This window comes from Trachurus trachurus (genome assembly GCF_905171665.1).
Source record: "Trachurus trachurus genome assembly, chromosome: 24".
In the NCBI taxonomy this organism is placed as follows: Eukaryota; Metazoa; Chordata; class Actinopteri; order Carangiformes; family Carangidae; genus Trachurus; species Trachurus trachurus.
This window is the reverse complement of record NC_139910.1, coordinates 16992867-17018311: the sequence shown is the minus strand read 5'-3', so window position 1 is coordinate 17018311 and position 25445 is coordinate 16992867. Positions and strand designations below refer to the sequence as shown.

Here is a 25445-nt window from a genome sequence, read left to right as displayed (position 1 = left end):
TTACAGATACAGATGTTTCTCAGTGATAAAAAACACGCAAGACCTTCTCTTATCGTATAGCGATAAGCCTTTGTGCTGGTCTAGACAAAGACAGTTAAATGCAGAAATGCAGTGGCACTTCTACTTTTTGTGGATTTATTGCACATAACTCAAAGGGCACGCTGCGTTTTAGTGTAGGCTACGTGCAATAAATCCGAGTTCCTGAAGTTTCATTTTGAGCAGCTTGCTGATGAGTAAGGAGTTTATTCAGAAAAATTCATAAATCAGAAACAAGAAGAGCCTGTTTTTCTCACCCTCTTTTATACATGAGTAATAATAACAATTCTCCTGTCTGGGTTGTATTGCATAACTTCTGCATTTTTCTATATTGAGGGAACTGACCACCATGTATTATGATTATTTTGTTTTGGTTGAGTTGTCCATCCTCCCCATGCCCAGACTGTAGTCACTGAACCATTCATTGCAGGGAGGAGTGGGGTTAATACTTTATTTGTATAAATGTGTCTTCTCATTGTATTAGTTCCTCCATACGCGACCGTATTGTCCTGGTCACTTGTAATTATCATCTCTCCAGACCAGCCTATTGTCCTCGGGTAGTCATCATTATAGTGCCTTATAAAGGGACACACACACACACACACACACACACACACACACACACACACACACACACACACACACACACACACACACACACACACACACACATGGTCATGGAGTGCAAATTTCACTATTTGATGCAACAGCGTGGACAGAGTGCTCACTGAAGTGAAGCACTTGGAAAGAATAATGGAAACTTCCAGGACTGGGCATGCATGGGTTAAATTACAAACACTGAAGATATATATTTTTTCTTTGTTTTATTATTCATATGGCTGCACATTTTAAAACATGAAAAATGTTGCTCTTAATTTTTAAATGCCATCACAGATAACCACAGGCCTGCAATATAATTGTATGGTTGCGTGGCTGCAATCACCTGTAGGATTCAAATCCTATACACACCTGTGTACACATTGTTCCAGCCACTTTTGCTTGGAGGAGGTGGTACTTCTAATCTTTTCAAATCAACCTCTAATTACACAGCAGCTATTGTACATTGCAACACAACATTACCACATAGCCAGTATAGATGAGATATAGTACAAAAAGTAATCACTAAAACATCAGTTTTATTGAAGAAATAAAGGGTTAGGGAAATAAAGGCATCTATAGTAGTAAGATGAGATAAAGTAAATCTTTCTTCATTGAAAAACTTTCTGTAGGGGTCTTCAGCTGTTTTCTACACAAGCCCCATGTGTTTTTTTTTCCCTCGAGGGTAATATTAAAAACTACATCTTGTTATCTGAAACCAAATTCAAGGAAGGGAGTCAGGGTATGCAAATACTCTTATACTAGGTTGAGCAGGAAGCCTGGGACCCATTGACTCTTAGCTGAGGTCATTTGCATGGGCGCGATTGGACAGGTTAAGGGCAGGTATTGTGATGGCTGCCCCCTTTGCAAAGCTTTGTGTGCACAGGTTGGTTCATTTGAATGATTTTTAATGATGGCCCCTGGGCTTGAGATATCATCCCACCAGGCTTTCAAATCCAGAGCTGGGAAGGCCAAATGTGTATTGTTAATTGTCTGTGTGACTATGTCAATGTGTATGTAAAGGCCTGCGTTTGGAAAAGGCTGATCCCAAATCAAACAGCCAGTGAATGTGATCCTGTATGGTTATGTGGTTAAATAAACCCACATGTTGAGTAATTGCAAATACCTGGTAATTTACAAAACATGCCTCAGATTTCGGTATTATTCTTGTTGAACAGTAGCCTACATTTCTATACACAAAACTAGCAATTAAATCATACACAAATCCTTAACATTGAAATTGTCAATCAAATATCAAACCTATTTGACCAAATAACTATTTCTTTTGTTTTAGTCTCAGAGTTTAGTTTCTTTTTACTTTTAATTCACAACATGCCATTTTGAGGACCCAACACGTGTTTCTTTATTGACTGTAGTTGTTTGGACCACCTGTCAAAGACTGCCAAGGGTGCAAGTTTTGCATTTTCCCCAGTGGTGAGTTCCTCATGCCTTGTGCCTTTGGCAAATTATGTAAAGCATTACCTCATACCCAATGCCAACTTTTTTGGGATGGACTTCACCCCTCACCCACTTATACAAAGGCTTTGTCCTCTACAATTACACCAGGGTTAATCTGCTTTCAGATTTACATGTTGTTTTTGACAGATTTACAACCTTTTGCTTTCACTGGACTCCAAAGACACCATTGTCATTCACTTGTAAAAAACAATTTTGTGACATCTCTATAATTCAATTACAAAGGAACTATGATGGATACAAACCACAAAGTTTATTAATCATTCAGTAATATAATTTATACATCATTTAAACAAAGCACCCAACCACTGATTCGCCCATTCTTCTAGCAATCTGTCCGTCCATCTGTTTAATCCATCTAATCAGTCCAACATTAATTCTCTCAGAAACCCTTCTCTCCCGCCGCTGATTCACTGATCAGACTTTCCATGAACTCTGTGGCCACGTCGGCAGCACAGATTTGACCGGAGTGCTTAGAAGACATTCAAAGGAAATACATGTTCAGCTAGTGTGTAGAGGTGTGAAAATCACACCTCAGCCTCCCTTCGGCACGCAATACACACATATTTAATTCACCTCTGACTGCACAAAGAAAGAAGAGAGACTCAGTAAACAATACAAATGACAAATGAACAAATGAAGCACAAAAGGGAATATGTATATATATATATATATATATGTATATCATGTGCTTAAGACATGAATAAAGTTAAATCATTGTTGTGTTTAGCAAGATTTTTTTTTAAATGCTTTTGGTTATGTAGGTTATGTTATATAAGGTAATTGTTGAGACTGTTTCTACCTTACACTTAGGCAATATGTTCCATTTTCATCACAGATCAGGTGCTGTTTGCTACCTTTGGTTTTAAAATGTCCTAGAAACATTTCAGTGATGGAAAGGAAGAGTTCCCTCTGTGTCACCTGTGTGACCCTGTAAAAAGAGCATGTTTATGTGTGTTTATTTGTATATGTGTGTTCCATGTGTGCATGTGCACAGTTGTTTATTTTGACATGTAGATCTGCAACTAAGACTTCAAAACGCAGGAAGTGGAATTTTAGAGGGGAAACCTCCACCCACTTAGAAACACACATGCACGCGCCGACGCGCACACTCTAACCCTAACCAGAGGTAAAACTATGGCCACAATAAATAACAAACACCTTGACTAACGTCCGCTCCTGATATGAATGATCCCCCTCTCGTTCTTACTAACCTCTGTCAGTCTGCTCTTCGTCAAACTGCCGGTTGCAATATGAGCCATTCATTGTGAAAAGGTCTTTTCAATTACCTAAGCAGATGTCTTTCTTTATTCTGCTCTATTTTTAGGTTGGGGAGACACGCCAAACCTCATATTTCATTTCACCATGCAGATGTGCAAGTGTACTTCACCTGCATCACTGGTATCACATTATTGTCTGACATTTTCATCTTCTTCTCTTTCACTGACACATGGGCTACAATAGATGAGATCAGGACAACACAGCGTATTAGAAACCACACTTGCACACACCTGCAAACATTAATGAGTATGAAGACTTATTTACAGAAAAACAAGTGCAAAAGCTTGCAAATGCAATAACACAAGCACTTGCATCTTATTTCTTTCCCCTCTGTGGTAGATAGGCTATATGTTTCTTGTGGTACAAAATTAGTAGGAAAAAATTATGTCACTCTTTGGTTGCGTGTGTTTGTGCGAGGTGTTGAGTGTGGGCTAACATGGGCTGGTCTCTAACCATAGGGCATAACCTTTGACAAAAAATGGGTTAGACATTCACACCCGAGACCATAGGTGGGATTGAAAGCTTGTAGCCTGTGTGTTTCATGCAGGCAGACTCATTGTGTGTGTGACAATTATGTTGTCAAATGTGGAGAGGGGGGAAAAAAGCTGTTCATCACTTTGCCACTGCTCCTCTGTGATTCTCTCTCTTATGGTCATTAATATACATTTTAAATCAATAAGAAGTGTTTGTGTGTAAGCAGATATAGGCTACATTTAATTTGAAACGTCATTCACTGCCGTCATCATCATCAAATCAGCCATCATTTTTTATTACCATGAGATTCATTGCCTTTTCAAGAACAGAAGTTATGACTGATTCAAGTCCCCTTTCCGGTCCCAGTTGAAACAAAGTTTAAATAGGTTATCTTCTTGTGAGGCCATGTGGTGATTAATGATTAATATTTGCATCTACGTTTTATGTCCCTCCTACTCATTCCGATAAACAGTGTTTATTATTACAGTTGATTATTATCAACCCAAGAAACACCGACTAGGAATCAGTTTTTCTCTGTGTCATGCAAGCTGCCCCACTGTCCGGCTTGCTTGGGAGATCTGATCCCAAGCCGCGTTGGAGGAACTGCAACCGGAAGTTACGTCAGCGAAAAACTTATCTCTAAAGAAAGTATTTTAAATCTTTTTTTTTAATGTCTACAGTGTTGGCCACCAAGAAAAAACCCCCGCATAAATACAATAAATTTAAAGACTTAAAAATATTTATTTTTTTGATGCATTTGAGGGTGTAGAATTTATTTTGACGTCCCTGCTGGCGTAACTTCACGCAGCAGCAGCAGCAGCAGCGACAGTCACAGCAATGGCAGCGAGGCACTGAGACACATGCTACAACAGTCTGTGAGCCGAAAAACATTTTCGCTGGGGCCGAGAGACGACACATAAGCAAAATGTCTCGGCACAGAAATGTTCGAGGTTACAACTACGATGAAGGTAGATAACCTTAGCTCAGTGTTGGTCACGGTTTAAACGTCACTGCGAGGCCTCAAACCGCTAAACTCGTTAGCTGCTAAGCTACAATTCACTGTTACTGATGGTAGCCTAGCGCTAGCGGCTAACAGTAGCTAGTTTGGCTGGCAAGATAATGTTGCTGTCGTGTTACTTGGCACCTGCCACAGTGGTGATATAATATCAGGATAAAGTTGCATTGTTGAATGTAAAGTTATGATTATTAACCGTAATGGTGGTAACGTTATCTCTATAGCAACTCAGTGTTGTACGTTAGCTAATGTTTTGTTTACTAAAGTTAATGACAGCTACCTAGCCAGCTAGCTAACTTTCCAGTGTTTTTGGTAGGACTATTACAAGCCTCTAATTCAAAGCTGAATGTGGCATAAAGACACTTCCTGGTATTATTACCTATTAGATTCCAATTTTATCAAACCTGCGGTTAAGTCACGGTAGAAAATCACCTGGCTTCCAGTTTATTGTTTGTTATGCCTTCTGTGAATTTGCTGACGAGGCAAAGTGACACCTGTCACAAAGGACTCTTTTTCTTTACTACAGCCCCTTTGAGTACACGTGAATGTTTTTACCAAGCACAGGAAAGGACACATTTGATTCTCTGGTACATTTTTTTTTCTAGACTTTGATGATGATGACATATATGGACAGTCAGTGGATGATGACTACTGCTGTATATCACCAGCAACAGGTTGGTATCTTGGTTGATGAGATCAAATGTACATCACACAGTTTTAAATTGACATCTTATTCCACAGATTGGCCATTAAATATACATGTTTTTGATTTATTCAGCAAATCAGTTCATCTACTCACGTCAAGAGAGGCAAGCACCAAAAGAGGAACCTTTAGAAGAGGAAGAATATGCAGATGAAGATGTTCCCATGTCCCCTACCACCAGCCACAACCTTGACCCTCTTGATCAAGGTAACTTTATAAAGTTATACAAGTGACAAATGAGAGTGGCCCTAAGGTCCTGTTGCATTTTTATTCTACCTTTTCTACAAGTATCATTCAGTGTTTAATGTGTTCTCTGTTTCTGGATCACAAATACAATTGCTGTGATTAATCTGTGTGTTCTGTTTTGTAGCCAAGCTGTATTCTTGTCTGGATCATATGCGGGCAGTGCTAGGAGATGCAATGCCAGATTCTGTCCTGAGCCAGGCAGCCGTAAGGTGTGGATTTGACCCACAGAAGGCCCTGGATGCAGTCCTGTCCGAAGACACTAACACAGCACCAGTTAAAAAAAGTGCTGATTCGGAGGCAGCTTCATTAGCAAGACCCGTCCAGGAGAAAGCACCGCTTCCGCAAAGAACCAAACGAGAGCCTGCGGCTGAGAAAGGTACACCTAGAGCTGATAAAATTTGATAAATTTGTTGGACAGACATTGTTGTTGATTGGCCAACAGTTGTTATATAATTGAGAATGTTTATATCCAATGCACAAAGTGAATGAGTCATTGTGAGTGTTTTTTCTTGTGATGTTGCTATTTGAGTTAGATCTGAGTTACTTCGAGTCAATAATTCAGCAGAAGCTGATTTTATTTGTACATACTGCAAAAACAAGGCCTTGTGTATGTGTACCACTTGTTCAAGAATCAATACCATTCATTTATAGATGTTAATTTCAAGACAAAAATATTCTGAACATTCCCCACTGGCTTTAATGATATATACTTTAAAAGGAGTATATGTAAGGTTATACATAGTTGTGACTTGGGCAGTCTGGTGCAAATCTGTAAGCTTGCCAGTTAAGAGCACTGGAAATACAAAAGAGGAAGCGTTAAAAAAATGAGTATTGCCTGCACAGTGGGTGTTTTAGATTGTGATGAGTCAAATAAGGGATTAATATCAGAGAGGATGCACAGAAATGGAAGAACATGATTGTAGTTCAAGAGATTAATAAACAATGGAAATAATACTTTATATTTAAAACTGGATCACGATATGTTGACAGAATACATTCTGTCAACGTTCTCCAGTAAATACTTGGAAAAAAATGAAATTTCAAATACTATTAACTAGTGTTCTGCACATAAAAGCATAACAGCAACAGTTTCACACAATGCGTGGGATGACACATTTTATCATGCAAATGTTTAACAAAATGCCTTCTTTCTGTCCCCTTCCCCTCCCCCTTACATCTATGGTATGATTCATCTGGCCTGCTGTCTCTCCTCTTCGACACCTGCAATTGGCTTTCGTAAGGTAAGGAGCCTGCTTGTCTGCTTCTCACACAGACATTACATCTGAGGCACATAACCCCAAATCTGATGGGTGCAAACATTCACAGCCATGTACACCAAACCCCTTGTCTGAACATAAGGTTGACCTCGTGGTTAGCAGCTCTGAAAATCAAAATGTTATCCGTCAAAATGTTGGTTCAGGTGTCAGTCTAGCACAGCTCATGTCTCAGCATCAGCAGAAAAGTAAGGAGACGGCAGCAGTTGATGCAGGACGAGCTTTGTGTGTTCCCTCACTAAGTGCTCTCGCCATAGGACCTAATTCACCACCGTCCATTATGTCTAACCCAAACAGCCTTTCGTTGGGGACACTGGCTTCTTTAAACATGTCCTCAGCATCAAACAGCTCCACTCCATCCCTCCTCTCAGCTTCACTGAGTAGTCTGTCACTCAACAAGCCTAAACTAACAACTGCAGGCTCTTCTCTGGCTGCTCCTCCTGGGTTTGGGAATCTCAATTCTTCCCTCCAGAGCAATCCGCTTTTAGTGGGAGTTGGAACTGCTGGTAAAACCACAAAGGCTGATCCCAAGGGGAGCCCATCGCTGGCTGATTTAATCCAGGAGCACTCAAACCACAGCCCGACTATCAGCAACTCTTTTCCTACTTCCCTTAGTGGTATTGCTGTGAAGTGCCAGGGCACGGCTGCAACTGCACAAACTTTCTCATTGTCTGAGCTAGCTTCACAGCATCAAAACAGGAGCTCACACATTCAGTCTCAATCACAGGGCACTGAACGACTAGCAGACGCACTTACTGCTTCTGAACCAACCAACATTACTCCAAGGTGCCAGGGTGGGGCCGTCTCACTGTCACAACTAGCCCTGCAGCATCAAACCAAGAGTTCCTCAGCCTCTCCTCAACCCGTCAGCACTGAATCTACTGCAAATGCACTAAAACAACCACCTGGCCTCTCTGAGCTGCTCTCTTTGTCACATTTGACTTCTGAACACAAAGGCGAAACCTCAACCACCTCATATGGGTCGCAGTACTCCCTCGCCTCGCTCCTTTCACCAGCAAAACCAGAGAAGGCGGGCGTGTTGGCAAAAAGCACTTCAGATGGCGGCGTCAAGTGTGAGCTCGACCACAAACCGAACCACCAAAACTCCAGGCAACCTAATCCAGGCCAGACTATTGATTTGAGCACACTCATGTCACAGTTACATGGGGCGGGCCCTCGTCACTTCGACAATGACCTCTCCTCACTCTCCCGTCCGGCTTCAGTCGCCTTGAGGTTGGATTCGTCAGTTTTTGCAACACCCTCAGTATTTGCCATGACCATGTCGACACAGAGCCGCAGACAACAGAGGAGGACGAGATATGCATTGAAGAGAAAAATAAGAAGTCAGAAGACAGGAAGTGGTTACCAGCCCTTCCTCTGTAAATGGCAGGACAAATGTAAAGAACAGCTTACCCCACTTTCACCAATTGTACCATTCTGCTTTGACACACCGTCACCTGACGACATTGTCCGCGCTAATCAGCAAAAAGCCTTCACCAGGTAGACGAGAGAGGAAGAAAGAAAAGCGCTTACTGCGGTTGCATCCAAATTGGTGCTAAATTGACTCACTCGAGATCCTCAGATCTTTGTGGTGCGGTGCCCTCTGCTCCACCAAACTGGACTAAATTTAAAAGTGATGCAGCTCTCAGGGTCATTATTACCTCTGAGTCTTTCTAACTAACTGCTGTGACCCACAACCAGTCATGTGGAGTGAGGAAACGTTTGGGACCAACAGATGAACACAATGACATTCCCACTGCAGAACACTGCTAAAAAACAAAAACTCTATAAACAGTATTATCACGGGCCGGCATGCCATGCATTATTTTTATTAAGGCAAAGAGACAAATCTTATGTTGCTATTGTATACAGAACAATATTCTTTTTTAAGTCAAACACGACAAAGAATGAACTACTCAGAACCACCTGGGCAGCTCGAAACAAATTGCAGCTAATATTTAAAGGATATATCAAAGGATTTTAAAAACTTTTAGAAAAAAATTGTCGTTACTGTAGGTATACATTTTAAATTTTGAGTCTTATTTTTGTATGCTTAGATAGCCATTGGCTTTTTAATTTTTGTATGACAGTGTAGTGCAAGTAGTGTAATCTTAGCCAGGGAAAACTAAAGTGTCTCTCATGGCATGGCCCCCTTTTTTTCTCTTCTCTTTTTTTTCTAGCTCTGAGCTGCATGAAGCCTCAAAAGAGAAAAAGAGGTTGATTTTGTTTGCAGGTGTGCTGCAGCTATTGGAATATGGATCAGTTAACCATTGTACTGGTTTACTGCTGCCTGTGTTTGAGATCATGGGGTTGACTTTTTGGTTTAGAGGACACCTGGAGATTTTCCCATGAGAGAGCAAGAGGAGAATACACACACAGACACACACACACACACGTTTTTTATTCTTTGACATTGATTAAATGAGTTACGAATGCAAGCACTGTGAATAAAGAGTGTACTGAATACATCAAAATGAATTCCTTCACACCTGAGGTAAAGTTTTTTTTCTTTCCTTGCTTTTATGAGCTTTTAATATGACCATGTACAGATGGGTTTGATTTACACTGGGTGTGTCATCACAAGTTGCCAGAGGTTAAGTTGTTAATTTTGAAATAAAGATGACTAAATTTATGTACTCTGAGTGCGCCTGTGTCTGGGCGTGTCCTTCTGGTCGTCTGTGGGTGTGCGTCTGTTTGTCTGGGTCTAAAAAGATACTTTTTTTTTTCTCTCTCTAATGGATTCTACAGTAAAATCAGTACAGTAGTTTCCTCACTTATTACAAGTTGGTTATGACACCTGTTAATTCAGAAACAGTCAAAAGGGTGGAGTAGATGGCATCAATGTGAAGTCATTTAAGGGTTGAGTAGAGGGTGCGATTATTTTCTGGGTGAAATGATTGATTGGGAAAGAAAACTGCATTATGTATCTGGTGCAGTGTTTGCACTGTTCAGGCTAGGCCAAAGTTTTTTAAGTCATCTTGCATTTTGAGTGTGAGTCATTGGTATTGGTTTGAATGGTGAATCTCTCCCCTTAAAGAAGTGAATTTTTACAACTTAAGAATGAACAAGGACTGCTTGAAGGCAAGGGCAGATAACATCTTGCACCAACAGCAACAACTGTAAGGTGTCCTGTTGTGCGCATGTTGTCTGGCAAACCCTAAAAACTGGTTAAGTGTTGTCCTTAGGACACTTGTTTGCACTGTAGCTATGAGCCAGAAGAAGAAAAGAGCGAAGAGTAATAATTTCACCATGGTTGAGTCATTTTCTCACTCTGCCTGATGTGTTGAGTATTTTTTTGAGTTGGGAGGAAGGCTTTAGGTTTGACATGTGTAAACTTTATACAGGTGCAGAAAGGTGAGTGAAGTGGACCCTCGGGGTGTCAAACATAGACTGGGGAGCCTGAGGGAAATGATAGGCAATAAAGGGCACATAGTGGAAATAATGACAAGTCAAACATTAGAAGTTAAACAGGTTTCTCTCAGTGTAGTCCTGGGAGGATCATGTTTGGAAACAGTTAGGTGTATTAGGGATGCTGTGGTCTGCTTTGAGAGTCAAGATATGATGCACAGTATTTTTAGCTTTTGCACTGAGACAGTCTTCAAAAGATCACGTAACCTATTAACAAGTGGGTTTGTCCATGAACTGTTTTGTCCTTTTCTCTAAAGGCGAGCCAGTGTGTGGGTTTTGAGCAGGAAGCTGCAAGTCAAGGAGAAAATGTCACCCCAAGCACACATCGACTCGACACAGCCGATCATCTTACTCTCTGTCTCTTTTACACCACCTACGTAGGAAAATCTGATCATGTCTCTCGACTTTCACAGCTTTGTAAGAGGCTTTGTCAGATCAAATCATTTTGTGTCTTTACAGACTCTCTGCATTTCTGCAAAGGCGTACTTGTTGCACAAACATTGTTTTGTTGTGATGAGGTGCCAGCACTGGAAAATACCTTTTTAGACACAGCAAGTGGTCAAAAGAAAGCCAGTGCTTATGGACATAGACAGCTTTACTATGCTTTGTTGTGGTGTGGTATGTTCGCAGGAAGAAAGACTAAAAGTAACACACAGGTCTTTATCTAAATGGAAAAACTTTATATTACAAGAAGTTTGCAGCTGGCATGCACACTGCCTTCTTCTTGGTTCATTTATTGTTTGCTTGTTGTGCTGTTGTAGCTTGATCTCTGACGTTAATGATTCTTTTCTGCAGAATGATAAAAGAAATCGCACACAACTTATTGAGGGGCCTACAGTACTCAACTGTGAGCCAATTTGCTGAAGGATGTTAGTAAACTCTTATATACCTTTCCAGTTCACTCTCTTAGTAAAAACTGTATATGTAGTAGTAAGTTATTAGTAAGTTACCGTATGTACGATATTTGTCAAACCATATATATTTTTATCAGAATTTCCTCTGACACTTTTTTATTATAGACATACATTACATTCTACATTCTCTATGGCAAGACCAATAATATGATTCCAACTAGGGATGTCACGATTATAGATTTTCTTGGTTATTGTCAGAGTAATAATCACAAATATCACGATTATTACGAAGTATCTATTCATATAGGACCAATTATTAATGTTTGTAGTATTCAACTGTTTAAAAAAATGTTTTAATCTTTTTTTTTCTTACAAATGACGTGCTAACATTTAAATTCCTACCTATTCAGTGTTACGTTACTATGTGGAGTGAGTTGGTTGACTTGAATACTGCTGTGATCTCGACGACATTGCACATGAGGGCAAAACCTCAATGTCCTTTTCGAGAAAAGAGGTTTGAAGTTAGTTCCAGATAAACAAACTTTTTTTCCGAGAAGCTGATGCATGGTAAATTTTACTTTAGCTCGTACTCTTCAACTGGTGTATTATTTTGTGACGGGACTTCTCGTGTGTCTTGGTGCAGCGTGATGCGCCGGTGTTTCCTTACCTTTCTACTGCAGATTTTTTTAAATTTTCTTTTTAAGTATATTTTTTGGGGACTTTTTTCACCTTTAATGGACAGGAGGGCAGTTGAGATAGAGAGACAGGAATGGGAGGCAGAGAGGGGGGAATGACACGCAGGATAGGGCTGCTCGACGCGGGCTTTGAACCGGGGCGGCCTGCAGTGAGGACGCGGGTGCTCTACCAACTGAGCTAATCACCGCCCCTCTGCTGCAGATTTTCTACTTAATGACCATTTGTACCTCATACAACCCCACTTCAAAAACGCTGAACTATCCCATTAATGTAATTTAACCCAGTTACTGTGTATTTACCTTTACTTTTGGTGCACGTGATGGTTAATATCAGACGTATTTCCTCCTTTGGCTGCTTTTTCATTGCAGGATGATTGACAGGCTGGCGAGCCGTTATCAACTTAATATGTCTGCTATGAGAGAATCAGTCTTCCTCTGCCAAGCTTTACCACTCGCGCGCATCTCTGTCTGTAAACAAAGTTACACACGCGGTTGTTGTGTAACTTTGTTTTCGTTCCGTGCCCGTTGCGCTGATCTGGTTCCGATCGTTCCGACATACTGTAATCTTTTTCGGAAAGTGACAGTATTTAGGAACCTTTACGATTAAATAATCGTGGCGTTTAATACCACGGTTAATTGTGAAAACAAGTAATCGTGGCATCCCTAATCCAACACACAGTGCAACATTAAATGTGCAAGTTAATATCGAACTGCTTTATAAATGTAGGCCTAATATTTATCATAGTACTGTACACAAGATATTGAAGCCTTGTTCAGAAAACAAAGGCGGATGATGCTGTCCATTGTTCTCCTCTAAACTCCAAATGGTAAGCTCTTCTTGGCTGCAGGGATTTTCTCATGTTTGGAGCTGAGTCATTGTCATGTGGGAATGTAATTACCTAGAGGTGTGACTCAATATTAAGATTTTAATACGACTAATCATGCGACTCTGCTATTCATTACCATTTGCAGGTGTTTGGCTTCTTCCACCATTCACACAAATGTTAATGAATGCATTATGGCAGAATCTTCTGGTCTTATGCCTTGGTTCGTCTTTGGAAAATGCGTAGTTGTGTCTGTCACTCAAAAAAAAAAAAGAAATCAGCTGGAGTCAGAGTAGAGGGTGCGCCACAGACTATCACTTAAAATATGAACGACATATTTGTTAAATTATTTTGCCGAACAATATAAATCCGAAACGTGCTTCGACATGACTCTTTATTGTGCTGAGGATGAGACATTAATCTCACCATAGTTCTGTTTTGAAATACCGGTGTGTTTACAGACACAACAGTAGGTGAGAGTTCTCAGGTAGTTGGTATGACTCAAGCCGACTGCTGAGTAGGTATTTGTAGAGGATGAGGATATGTATCTGAAGAAGGGTTGAGGTGGTACCGACACCGTATATATATGTGTGTCGAAGTGCAACTCATTGTGAAAGTGGTCAGGTGGGTCTCAGAGCTTTTCCCTCAACCAACACTCTCGTTTCCTTCCTTTATAGTTGTTTTTCATTCATGTCTTTATCAAATTTACAAATGTGAATGGAGAGTCTAACATCTATTTTTGGTTCACAGCTACAGCTGTTAATTTGGAGCAAAAACAGACTACAGTGTGCGGAGTGCCTAAATGTAGCATAACATACACTGCTGCAGATGGTTTTACTTTGTCCCCTCTGGTGGGAATCTCTTGTGCAGGAATTTAAATTTTCATGCTATTTGCACTATTAGTCACATCACACATGGTTTTCTACACTGTATCTGAACCTTTTTTTTTTAGCAGCCCGAGCAAGATGAAACTAAACTGAAAGAGAGGTAACTTTGACACAGTCATATTGGCTCAGACTCGGATACAATAGTTGAATCAGTGAATGTTTTTCCCCTTGTTTTCCCCTTCGATGGGACTAAGACGATATGAGCCAAGTCAAACCCAATTCTTGACTTTCACAGCCTTTAGCGGCCTCAAGTGGTGGGGAGCTTCAAAATCCAAATGTTCTCATCAGAATTAATATTTTTAATGGTGGTGACCAATAGTTCACATAGTGCTCGATTTTTCTTTTGTAACCAATGATTTGAGAAAGTTTTGTGCTTTCCTGAATATTCAGTGTATGTGTTCGTGATGCTGTCAAACACAGACGGAGACTTTTAGATGACAGTGTGTATTTGGACAAGGGGGGAGAGGGTTGATATTTGCATATCCTGGGCGGATTCCTCTTATCCTGTGCTCAGTTGGGCCCTCAGGCCAAGTAGTACAAATGAGTCACTCACTCTTAGTCACTGCAAGGGTCCTCTATCAAGAGAAATCCTGGATGGAAGGGGGCCAACTGTTTACCTGCCAGTCTAAACAGTGTAAAAGAGATACTGCTCTGAGCCTCCCAACCTGATTGTGCTCTATAGTTCTCAGGCCGCCCCATTGTTAGTGCTGCCCCCAGGCTAGCCAAAAAAAAAATTATCTGGCAAGTCAGTTGTTTGCGAAGGCATTACAGTGTTTTGACAGAGCAACATGTTCAGTAGTTAAAAAAAGGGGCTGTTTATTGCTTCAGACCTTAGGGGAGTGTTGTAGGGTGCACCTGTCTGTTTCACCCCAGGTTAAAAGAAAGATTTTGCTGATCCATACGATTTAATCATCTAAAGAGACCACATGTCTCACAGCTTGCGCTCCATGTGAGTGGACTGCAAGCTGTCGTCCGGTCTCCTGTTTGACACAGGTGGTAGAAACCAACACGTCACTGTAGTTGGGACAAGAAAAGCCTCCAGCTGCAGGAAGAACCCAAATTCCCCAGAGTTGTTCTTCTATCTCATGTTGCTGCATCCTGCACGACAGAGCACCATCAGATGACACAGCGGCTCGGTGATGAAGATGGTGTTGGAGATCTGTAACTGTTTGAGGCCCAGCTTTTACAAGCATGAGAGGTTTTCAGAACATTCTCTGGAGAAATAGATTAGAGGTGTATTTAAGCTTTGAATGACCCCTTTTTTCAAATGAGTTGTTGTTGCCTTTTAAACCTTTTAAACTAATATTGATCACAATGTGGATTAAATGGTGTGCAAAAGCCTGTTCTTTATAGAGAAAAAAAGCCTCCTCAGTGCAATGAACTGTCTGCTTCATATATCAGTGTTTCAGAATGAGAGGGACTTTTTCTGTAATGCAGAGCCAGTCATTCAGAGAAAGCTGGTTAGAGAAAGTCCATTAATAATACTGGTGAATGACACCTCCTTTCCTCTCATTTTCCCTCAGGGTGCTTTTTTTATGATGAATAAACTGCACGAAGCTCACACACAAATGATTAGTACAATGCATAAAATACAAGTCAAAGCTTTAAGATAAAAAAGGTTTGTTAGCGAACCTTAAATCTTAGATGGAGAGTAGGTGAATCTATCTAAAAGGGGAGCAGCAGTTTCTTGCTCGTAAAGGTCGAAGTATTGAAATTATATCAATTATGAGCTTTTTCTGCTTTCACATGAACCAAAAGCATAAAAGGAAAATTACAATATATGATCAACAACATCACTCTTTAACGTTGCCTCATCAGTTTTGGTTACGTGTGTGTTGTGTGTGCCTTGTAGAAGCGGTGTAGAGTTAATATACATTTATTATACACATATCTGTATCACATAATGTGACAAAGCACACATTTACCTCCAGCCCTGCACTCTGCTGATGTGACACCTTTTCACAAGATTCATTCTGCGAAACGCTGTGTCACACTGCTCTATTTACGTGGAGACGGGAGGCAACGGCCACTTCTGAAATTAACCCTTTCTGAACCAGGATGACGCTGCCACACATGCACACAGTGTGCACTAGGCTCGGCAGTCTAAATGAATCAGTAGCAGGTTGATATGACTGGGACCGGTGGCCATTTGGGACTGGGATGACAAAGCACTGATATCAACAAGTCTCACTGCTGCAGAATATGAGAGTGCAACCGATTGCATCACATGCCCATACTTAAGAATATATGTATGTTTTATGCCGGTAAGTGGCAACTGTGACCAGGAAAGCAGTCACAAGCAAGTACATTGTAGTAATATCCTCTGGATGTCCTAACACCACACTGAGCGGTACATTGCTGAATAAGCTGTTTACATGTGTCATGATATTTTCCCACACTTTTATTTTATTATTAGCAGATGTAGGAAATGTCACAACATGTGCTCAAGTTGGTAAATTTAAATGGAAAATCTAAAACCTCATGTTTAAGACTCATGCTCAGTCTGCTTCTCCACTTACTGTCAAGTCCAAATTGATTGCGTGAATTTGCATCAACATGATCTTTATACAGTAAAGTACAGTACATTATCAATGTGGACTAACTAATATGTATAGAACATTTATATTTGCTGATTATCACTGATAGGTCTTGTTATGCACTGTAGGAAAATTTTAATATGCTCCTGTTGTCAGAGACCACGATGAGTCATGACTGCCATTGTTTATAAGCAAGTGTTTATTTTGTTCCTCTCTTCTTCTCAGCTAAAAGCAGAGATGCTTCTCACAATAAAGTGGACGCCGAAGTGGTTCCCAAAGTGGCTCGCATGACCGTGTCTGGCAAGAAGCAGACCATGGGCTTCGATGTTCCCAGGTATCTGAAAACACCTCTGCTCCTCTGCTGCTAATGATTTTTGGAAGCTGTACGCTGGCATGATTCACATCTGTTGCAGAGGAGAGAGAGTTGGGTTTCATCATGATTAATACTCGCCCACGTTTCTCTCCTCAGCACTGCGGAGAACGGCAGCCCCGCCGCTTCAGTTCGCCGCGGTTGCAGTCCCGAAAACGCAAACACCGCACCTGCCACAGAGACGCCCACCAAACGTCCCGAGACCCCATCTAAAGGGTCGAATGGGGACGAGCCCTCCACAGTTCCCACCCCGGGCCGCAAGTCCCGGCAGGCGATCAATATCAAGGCTGAGCTGGAGAAGAGACAGGGGGGCAAACCTCTGTTAAATCTAGTGGTTATAGGTAGGAAGAAGCTGCACAGCACCACCACCACAGAAACCACTTGCAACATGGAACTTTAATAAGCCAAAGAAAAAGATATTCTTACTCCCTCCATACAGTACACAAAACACAGAGGAAGTACTGCTTTCTTTTGTTACACAACTTAAGCATTTAGTTTTTGGGGGTTTTTGCATATGTAGAAATAAAGCAACAACATTTGTAATTGTACTGTACTTAGGGAGTTCCATTTTCCCTCCAAAAGTCACTTTTCTTATTTTGCAAACAGTGTGCATGAGGGGGAAACATTGCAACATGTGCTGGTGTGAGGTGGGGGAAAAAAAAAAAAAAAAGGAAATCGGCCTCCGCCCCATATCCTTTATTTCGCGAATGTACACTATGTGCTGATTACACAAGAGCAGCAATTAACTGTGTGATATGTAAATGCAATGTTTGATTTCCCTCTTTGGTGCGAGTGTGTCTTAGCTTAGCAGCACTGAGAGAGAAAGTTGGAACTGCAGACTGGAGCAGTTGCTTGATCATATTTTGCTCGTTCTCAGTTAGAAAAGGTGACTATGTAGTTTCAGAAGTGCAGATGATTCTAGTTTCCCACAGCCTATGAAACCTTTCGTTTTACCACGGCCCTCTCCCTTCCCCCCCTCTCACCCTTTATCCTTGTTCCCATTTCTGTCTACCTCCCTCCACTTGTGCAATTCTGTTTCTTTCCTTCTCCCATCTGTGGCTTCCCTTCACCATGTCTAATGTTCTCTCTCTCCCCCTACCTGCCTTATCTCTCTTACGGCAGTCTTCCTGTCTAAGCCAGTCTGTCTTCATCTCTCCCTGCTATCTTCTCCACCCCCCGAAGCCTCTGTATTTGATCACTTCCTGTCTTTTGACAGAACTAAACCTTTGGTATTATTACATTTGTCTCTCTCTCTGCAGGTCATGTGGATGCAGGTAAAAGTACGCTGATGGGTCACCTGCTTTACCTGCTGGGCAATGTCAACAAACGTACCATGCACAAGTACGAGCAGGAGTCTAAGAAGGCGGGCAAAGCTTCCTTCGCTTACGCTTGGGTTCTGGATGAAACTGGCGAGGAGAGGGACAGGTAACATTTTGAACGTGAAGCTACAAAATATGCATGGCCAGCAAGACAATCCCCCCCCTCCACATTAAAAGCACAGGTTGGATAAATAAAGACACTCATTAAGTGCAGTTACGATGCTTACGAAACTGTCTCCTCCTGCTGTCCTCTTCAGGATGATAAACCAAGAAATTTGAGTCAAAATTTGACCAGTTGCAGGTATTGTTAGAGTCAACCTAATCTAGACCAGGATGTGATCTGTCATCAACGGCTTTCTCATTGAAATGACTAAACGTCTCCTGCACTGGCTGGGACATGTTTTGCTTTTTGACAAAGAAATACATGTTATTGTTGAAAATGTGTCTGCGTTTGCCCCCTTTCTGTTGTCGTCACCAGAGCGAAACGGAAGCGAAATATGCCAGAAACAGAAAGTGATTTGGGTGGGAATCCGTATTCACTTATCAGTAACTTCTGAAGCCAATGCGTAATACAGTGAGAGACTGAGAGCCTCGCCCACCAGAAAACGTTGTTCTTGAACTGCAATGGACTGAGATTTTAAATCCGCATCCTTCTGATGGGCGGTCCAGACACTTGTTTTCCCCCTTAGTTTCGCTTTTACTCCACATGATAGAGAAAATTGTTTTCAACTTTGTCACATACTTGGGCCAGAATACGCTAATTATTTGTGTTTTCTACAGAGGTGTGACGATGGATGTTGGCATGACCAAGTTTGAGACAAACACTAAGGTGGTGACCCTAATGGATGCGCCTGGACACAAAGACTTCATCCCCAACATGATCACAGGAGCTGCACAGGTAGACTTTGTAAAAGTCTTGAAACGTACACTATTCACAAATTTGATCTAATTGATGAAAACTAAGAGGCATTAAGGGATTTAGAAGGCTCAGCATTTTCCTTTTTGTATAAAAAGTGTTGCAGCAAGTTATAGATACTATATAGGAGAAAAGTAATACAGAATTAAATACATTTGAAAATAAAATTGAAATCTAGCAAGGTAATGATTAGTATTTAAAAAATATCAAAGGTGAAACACATCTTTAATATAATAGGTGGTGATTATGGATAAAATCCTCTATTACAGCTTTTGTAATTTGATAATACAGCATTTACACATGTTTTTTGGTACTGATTAGACAATATTATCTACAAAAAATCTTAAGACTGTTTCAATAGCTCATTTGTGGCTTAACCACCGTCAGATCTTAACTGCTCCTCAACGTGACATGAAGCTCCCCTCAAACTTTGCAAATCTCCCCCTCTGATCAAAATGCTTTTCCTCCCTCACTATACCATCGCCCTGCCACACCCGTCAGCGTGATTTGAAATAACTTATGTGGTTTTGGGTGTTGGTGTCAGAAGGTGCACTTGCCGGCATGGGCGTGCTTGTCTGCCTCCTTTTTTGGGGCTCTAATGTGATTTCTCTTTTTACCATATGACTGTCCTCACGTTCAGCCTCTTCGTGTAGTGACTAAGGGGTTTCTGTTGTAAGCAAAGCGAGGTGTCAGTCAGACACGTACTCTGGAGGTCAGGAGGATGTTTATGAGCCTGAAATGAACCAGTGAAGTGTTTAATGAATTAATTTTAAAACAACTGAATTCAGTATTTCTACATAACTACATTTAAAAGTATTTGTTTCTCAAATACATAAAATTGCCCACAGATTAAATGATCGCTCCAATAAAATGTTAAATTCTACTGAAACATGAACAGTTGCAATGGTGTGTGCAGGGTCGGTCTTGATGTTAGTTCATGCTTTCTAATATTATCAACCATCAGGATTCATTGTGAGCTCAAGTGGATGCATTTTTTTTTTCTCTGATCTTTCCTCTGGTTTCCGTCTCCAGGCCGACGTGGCCGTGCTTGTGGTGGATGCCAGCAGAGGAGAGTTTGAGGCGGGCTTCGAGGCGGGGGGTCAGACCAGAGAGCATGCCCTGCTGGTGCGTTCGCTGGGCGTCACTCAGCTGGCTGTGGCTGTCAACAAGATGGACCAGGTCAGACCTGATGCACATCACTGCAGCAGATACAAAAATATTTCTCTCACAAAACGGCGAAGAGGTTTTTCATTTTCACAGATGACACATGAATTCAGAATCCACGTAGATGACATATAATTAAAAATCATTTAAAAGTTGCTTTTTACTTTTCAGAAATCTTTTTAATCTTTTTCAAACAGCGTTGTGGAAAGTGAAAGTTCAGAGCATGAAGAACACAGGAATTCACTACTAAACTCTCATTAAGTACCAGAATTCCCCTTTGACAAGTCATACACTTCTATATATACTTTGTACTGTATTTAACATTTTCTCTGTCAGGAGAGAAGGCAACCTTAGGGAGATGTGTGCGATTGTATTTTTGATTTGCTTGTTTCCTATAATCGCTGGCATACTGCTGACACATTTCCTTTGCAAAGCTGTGCTTAAGGGGAAACTTTATGTCTGTGTATTTTTCCTTTTTCTTTTATGTGTGTTTGTGAATCAGGTAAACTGGCAACAAGACCGTTTCCGAGAAATCATCTCCAAACTTGGCCACTTTCTCAAGCAGGCAGGATTCAAGGTGAGGTGGCACAAACTCAATCGACATCTTGATGTTTTATACTGTTGTTTCATATGAATGGTTCCAGAGGTCTTATTTGGCTAAGAGGAAGTATTTCCTCTGAGTCTGAAACCGGTTTTTTATCTGTTTCTGCAGGAGTCTGATGTTTACTACATCCCCACCAGCGGCCTGTCAGGAGAAAACCTCGCCACCAGGAGTTTGGTTACAGAGCTCACCTCCTGGTACTCTGGCCTCAGCCTGCTGGAGCAGATTGGTAATGCACAGTGGCATGCATGGACCTGCCCGACGCGTTTGCTCCCTTTTAACACTTGTGGAAAAAATAATATATGAAGTTCAAGCTGCATTTCTGCCATTTTTCATCGATGGTCTCTTACAAATGTGTGAACGTAGGTTTTTGTCGCTGTTTATCTTTAGACGTCTGGACTGGAGTTTAATATTACAGTGCTTGTTTGATTTGAAAAATAGAATGAAATCATACCCGTAAAAAGCTTGACTGTCTTCCAGGAACCTATAGCATATAGCCACTTGTTTAAAAAGAGGTTGAGGTTAAAATCTGCCAACAATTATTCTAGCTGAATCAGATCTGTTGAGCATTAGTAACTTAATTTTCAAAATACATTTTGATACTCAAAACACAGATTTTGAGTGGAATAATTTATTTACAGTTCATTTATAGTTCATAATGCCTGTCACTGCTAGTAAACTGCTGACTTGCTAGATGCTAGACTTGCATCCAGTAAGGCGACAAAATAGTGTTATTCATCCAGTAACAGTGAAAATGATTCACCAGGCTCCTTGTGATATTTACTAACCTTTCCTTTTTTTTCCTTTTTTTCTTCCTCTTCTGTGTCTTCCTCTCTAAAGATGCCTTCAAGTCTCCTCAGAGGTCTGTAGACAAACCTTTCAGACTGTGCGTCTCAGACGTGTTCAAAGGTAAAGTCAACGACGTAAACTTAAATTCAGTGGAAGATTTTAATTATTATGGCCAGTTTAATTTCTTGTTTTCATGTTAAAGAGATTGTGTTTTCTCCTCTCAGACCAGGGTTCAGGATTCTGTGTTACAGGGAAGATCGAGGCAGGTTACATTCAGACTGGGGACAGGATACTTGCTATGCCTCCCAATGAAACCTGCACTGTCAAAGGTACGCACTGGTGTGTCTCTGCTGCCACTCTGGTATTCTGTCTGACTTTGGTACCTCAGTTTCAATTTTAATTCGGCCTGCGGTGAATTTTCTTCATTCATGGCAGTAAAGGTTCGAAAGCTACAATTTTTCATTTTTAATCACAAGGACAGTCACTCTGCAACAACAGAGCACAAAGTTTGTTCCTCTGAACGTCATACGTATATTAATTAAAAAGCTGACAAGAATGCCACTTGGCTTTAAAGGGACTACGAGGAGTTTCGGAAAGTGAAGTGTTTTAACACTACATTTCCCATAAGCCTCCACGCGCACGTTGAGATTCTTGGACCAGCGCAAGACGGACGAAAGCGAAAGCATTTGCCAAGAATGTTTTCATTAAACAAGAATGAAAGTCGGAGGTTCGAAGACGATCAGATACCGTCGTAGTTCCGACCATAAACGATGCCAACTAGCGATCCGGTGGCGTTATTCCCATGACCCGCCGGGCAGCGTCCGGGAAACCGAAACCGAAACTAGGAAATGCTGGGCGAGTCGACCACTAAATAATAATATCAAAATAACTTTAAAGACAAAACGATATATTTATTGAAAATGGACCCTATTGAAAATGGACCCATTAACAAGTGGGTAACGTAGATTCATCCACATTAATATGAGACTCTTTATAACCAAAAGCAAACTCCTCGGCGTCTCTTTAAAGAAGTTGAGCTTGTGCAGAAAGAAAGACTAAACAAATACAAACCCCCCCAAAACCATAAACTCAGACACTAAACTAAGACCAAGCTATGCTGAAGTAAAAGTCACGTCTTGTCAGGTTAAGGAACACCTGCATCCGAGTACAGTGAAACTACCAAGTGAGAGGTAAACACTGCCATCCAGTGGTGAGCAGAAAACTTACACTCTGTCTGCACTGCAGGAATTACTCTGCACGACGAGGCTCTGGACTGGGCGGCAGCAGGAGACCATGTGAGCCTGACAGTCACCGGCATGGACATCATCAAGATCAAGTAAATAAGCAAAACATGACATAAGTATTAAATCATGACGATTCTCTTTGATGTGCTACGGTTTACAATGGCTGCTTGTCTGGATATTAATTGAAAACAACAGCAGTTGATGTCTCTCTCAAACCTACCCATTTATAAACCTTTATAGAAAGCAGTAAGGCCTGCTTTGCTCCCAATACCCTTTTCTGGTGATGTATTATTATTACTATATATCTGGGTATATACTTTGTGACACCTGTTTCCTTCCAGTGTGGGCTGTGTGTTCTGTGACCCTAAGGAGCCCATTCGAGTCTGTACTCGATTCAGAGCCCGAATCCTCCTCTTCAACATCGAGGTCCCAATCACACAAGGCTTCCCAGTAAGTACAAGCACACACACTCTGGACACTTGTTACCGCTAAGAGCTTTTCATTATAGCTTCAGGCTGTCTGGTTTGTTGTATTTATATGTTTAACTGTGATACTGTTTCTGTGTTTGCCTTTTCTGTGCAGGTATTGTTGCATTACCAGACAGTCAGTGAGCCCGCCACCATTAAGAAACTGGTTAGCGTCCTACACAAAAGCAGCGGTGAAGTCCTCAAGAAGAAACCAAAGTAAGTTTATGTATAAATTCACACATCGGAATCCCCCTTGTTGGAGTTAAGGTTAAGGTTTTCTTTCCCAGCTAATGACAAAGCGCTGTAGGAGCTGGGAGGAATAAAGTTAAAGAATTAAGTTACCAAACAACTTAAAGCACTTTGAAGCAGCATTTCTGCAATTTTAAGTCACCATGTGTGAGGTGCTGTAGTTTTCTCTGTCTTCAAAATATAACAGGAGCCTAATAATCGCTGTCATCAAACCACATAGAACAGCTGAAAGTACTTTTTCTAAGAAGTCTTTCACATCATTTGAATTTCATACATAAGAAGAATCCAATCTGTTGTTCCTGTGCAGGTGTTTGACTAAGGGTATGAACGCCATCGTGGAGATCCAGACCCAGAGGCCGGTGTCATTAGAGCTGTACAAGGACTACAAGGAGCTGGGCCGCTTCATGCTGCGATACGTGGGCTCCACCATTGCTGCTGGGGTCGTCACTGAGGTAAAGTACAAATAAGAGTCGGAACAACATAAAGACTGTGTTACTGCACAAAGATGTGTCTGTGTTTTGACGTACTGTACTTGTAAATTGAGCAAAAGCATTTAGGCGTGTTAAACCCAGTGGAAGAAGTGAGACTCGATGACATCAACTGTAGTTTTGTTTTTCCTCACCACAGATCAAAGAATGAAAGACATATTTCCATCAAAGCAGAGCCGGTCAGGCCTCGCTCTGGAGACTGCATGCAGCCAGAGACAAAAAGTGCAATTCTTCAAAGAGATGTCACCCATGGACCCAGAGCATCACAACCCTCCATCCATCACTCCGACCAGCGCGGTAGCTGCTTCACCTGACTGCTCCCGGCAACACTACCTGCACAGATACCAACTGATATCCTGACACAGTGATGCTTACCCCCCACTTCTCATTTCCTCCCTGTGTGACCGATCTTCGTCAGTAAAGCCTTCTTGCTCTCACATCTCCTGTTTGATCAAGCCAAATCAATAATATAATCAGACTCTGGAAGACGACGCTACCACGCCGAGATTTCAACGGTGATTGATTTCACCGCTCTCTCCTTGAAGGAGCCCAGGCTGGTCATGAATTCAGTCTTAAAGATAATGCAACCGGGTGCAGATCAACCGTGGTATTGGCACAGCATTTGACTTCTACTGTATTTAAGGAGTGAAAGAACAAGCTCACATTTCATCTTTAGTTAATGTTAACGCTAATATAAGGACAGACGATTCTGGATCCAGGTTACAGCACATCTTTTATCCATAATAAGGCTCTCCTTATCAAAACTGCTGAATTAAAATGACTAATTTTAAATTTACAAGAGAAAGATGATGTTATGTAATGTGGGAGTTGAGGGCAAAATGTTTTTTTTTTTAACCATTAATATGTCTGCATCTCAAATTATGTAGCTATGAGGACATTTAAATGTTTACTCTAATTAAGGTAGAGTAGCTCTTGAACAAAAAAGGGAAAGTTAATTTCCACTTCCATTTGGAGAAAAAGTCAGAATTCTCATTCATAGAGAAATACTTGAAATACTTCTACAAAGGAGATGTTCAGTAAAGCAGCAAAATGCTTTTTGAAGGGCTTTTTTTTTTTTTTTTTTAATTTCTGACAATGAAAGACTCAGCTGAATGGAGGTGGGAGGTTGATGGAGCTGTATTTCTGTTTCTCCATGTGTTCAAAGAAGGTGTGAAGTTAGATGATGCGAAATGAACATGACATCAGCAATCTGTGGTTTGAGTTTTGATTTCAATAGTTTGAAGTGTCCACTCCGTGAAAATCCGCCCCAAAGGCTCTATGACAGGGTTAAACTGGGGTTTTCAATGTGGAAATACGCATGTGAAAGTACGTAGGAAGCGAGAATCTAGACCTGATCGCTTTACCGTCAAGTTTAAGAGCGACAGTGCTGGGGTCACTCCCGCTGGAGCGGAAAGCACCATGGTAGCCAAGGAAAATTTTTCTCAATGAAAAGTTGTGTGAGAAAGACGGGAAACATCAAAGTTTGAAGTTTAATGAAAAATGAAACTCATGAATCCCAGCGTACACACAT

The 25445-nt window shown here is 41.1% G+C and overlaps 1 protein-coding gene across 1 annotated transcript; it reads left to right on the top strand.

Moving 5' to 3' along the window:
• The first annotated feature begins 4680 nt into the window (after positions 1 to 4680).
• Positions 4681 to 25096, top strand: hbs1l (HBS1-like translational GTPase). The gene is made up of 18 exons (XM_084001187.1): positions 4681 to 4832; positions 5485 to 5553; positions 5658 to 5789; positions 5953 to 6204; positions 16533 to 16641; positions 16777 to 17018; positions 17937 to 18102; positions 18777 to 18894; positions 19945 to 20091; positions 20579 to 20653; positions 20789 to 20906; positions 21518 to 21586; positions 21691 to 21795; positions 22712 to 22802; positions 23052 to 23160; positions 23293 to 23393; positions 23734 to 23878; positions 24054 to 25096. Exons 1-18 carry the CDS (start codon positions 4790 to 4792, stop codon positions 24063 to 24065), a joined length of 2103 nt encoding a protein of 700 aa, XP_083857313.1. The 5' UTR covers positions 4681 to 4789; the 3' UTR covers positions 24066 to 25096.
• The last annotated feature ends 349 nt before the right edge of the window (positions 25097 to 25445 follow it).

Excerpts from the sequence above, each read along its gene's own strand:
- hbs1l (XM_084001187.1), top strand. The coding sequence starts at position 4,790 with ATGTCTCGGCACAGAAATGTTCGAGGTTACAACTACGATGAAG. Across the intron at positions 6,205-16,532 it reads AGAGCCTGCGGCTGAGAAAG|CTAAAAGCAGAGATGCTTCT; the intron begins GTACACCTAGAG and ends TCTTCTTCTCAG. Across the intron at positions 23,161-23,292 it reads CAATCACACAAGGCTTCCCA|GTATTGTTGCATTACCAGAC; the intron begins GTAAGTACAAGC and ends TTTTCTGTGCAG.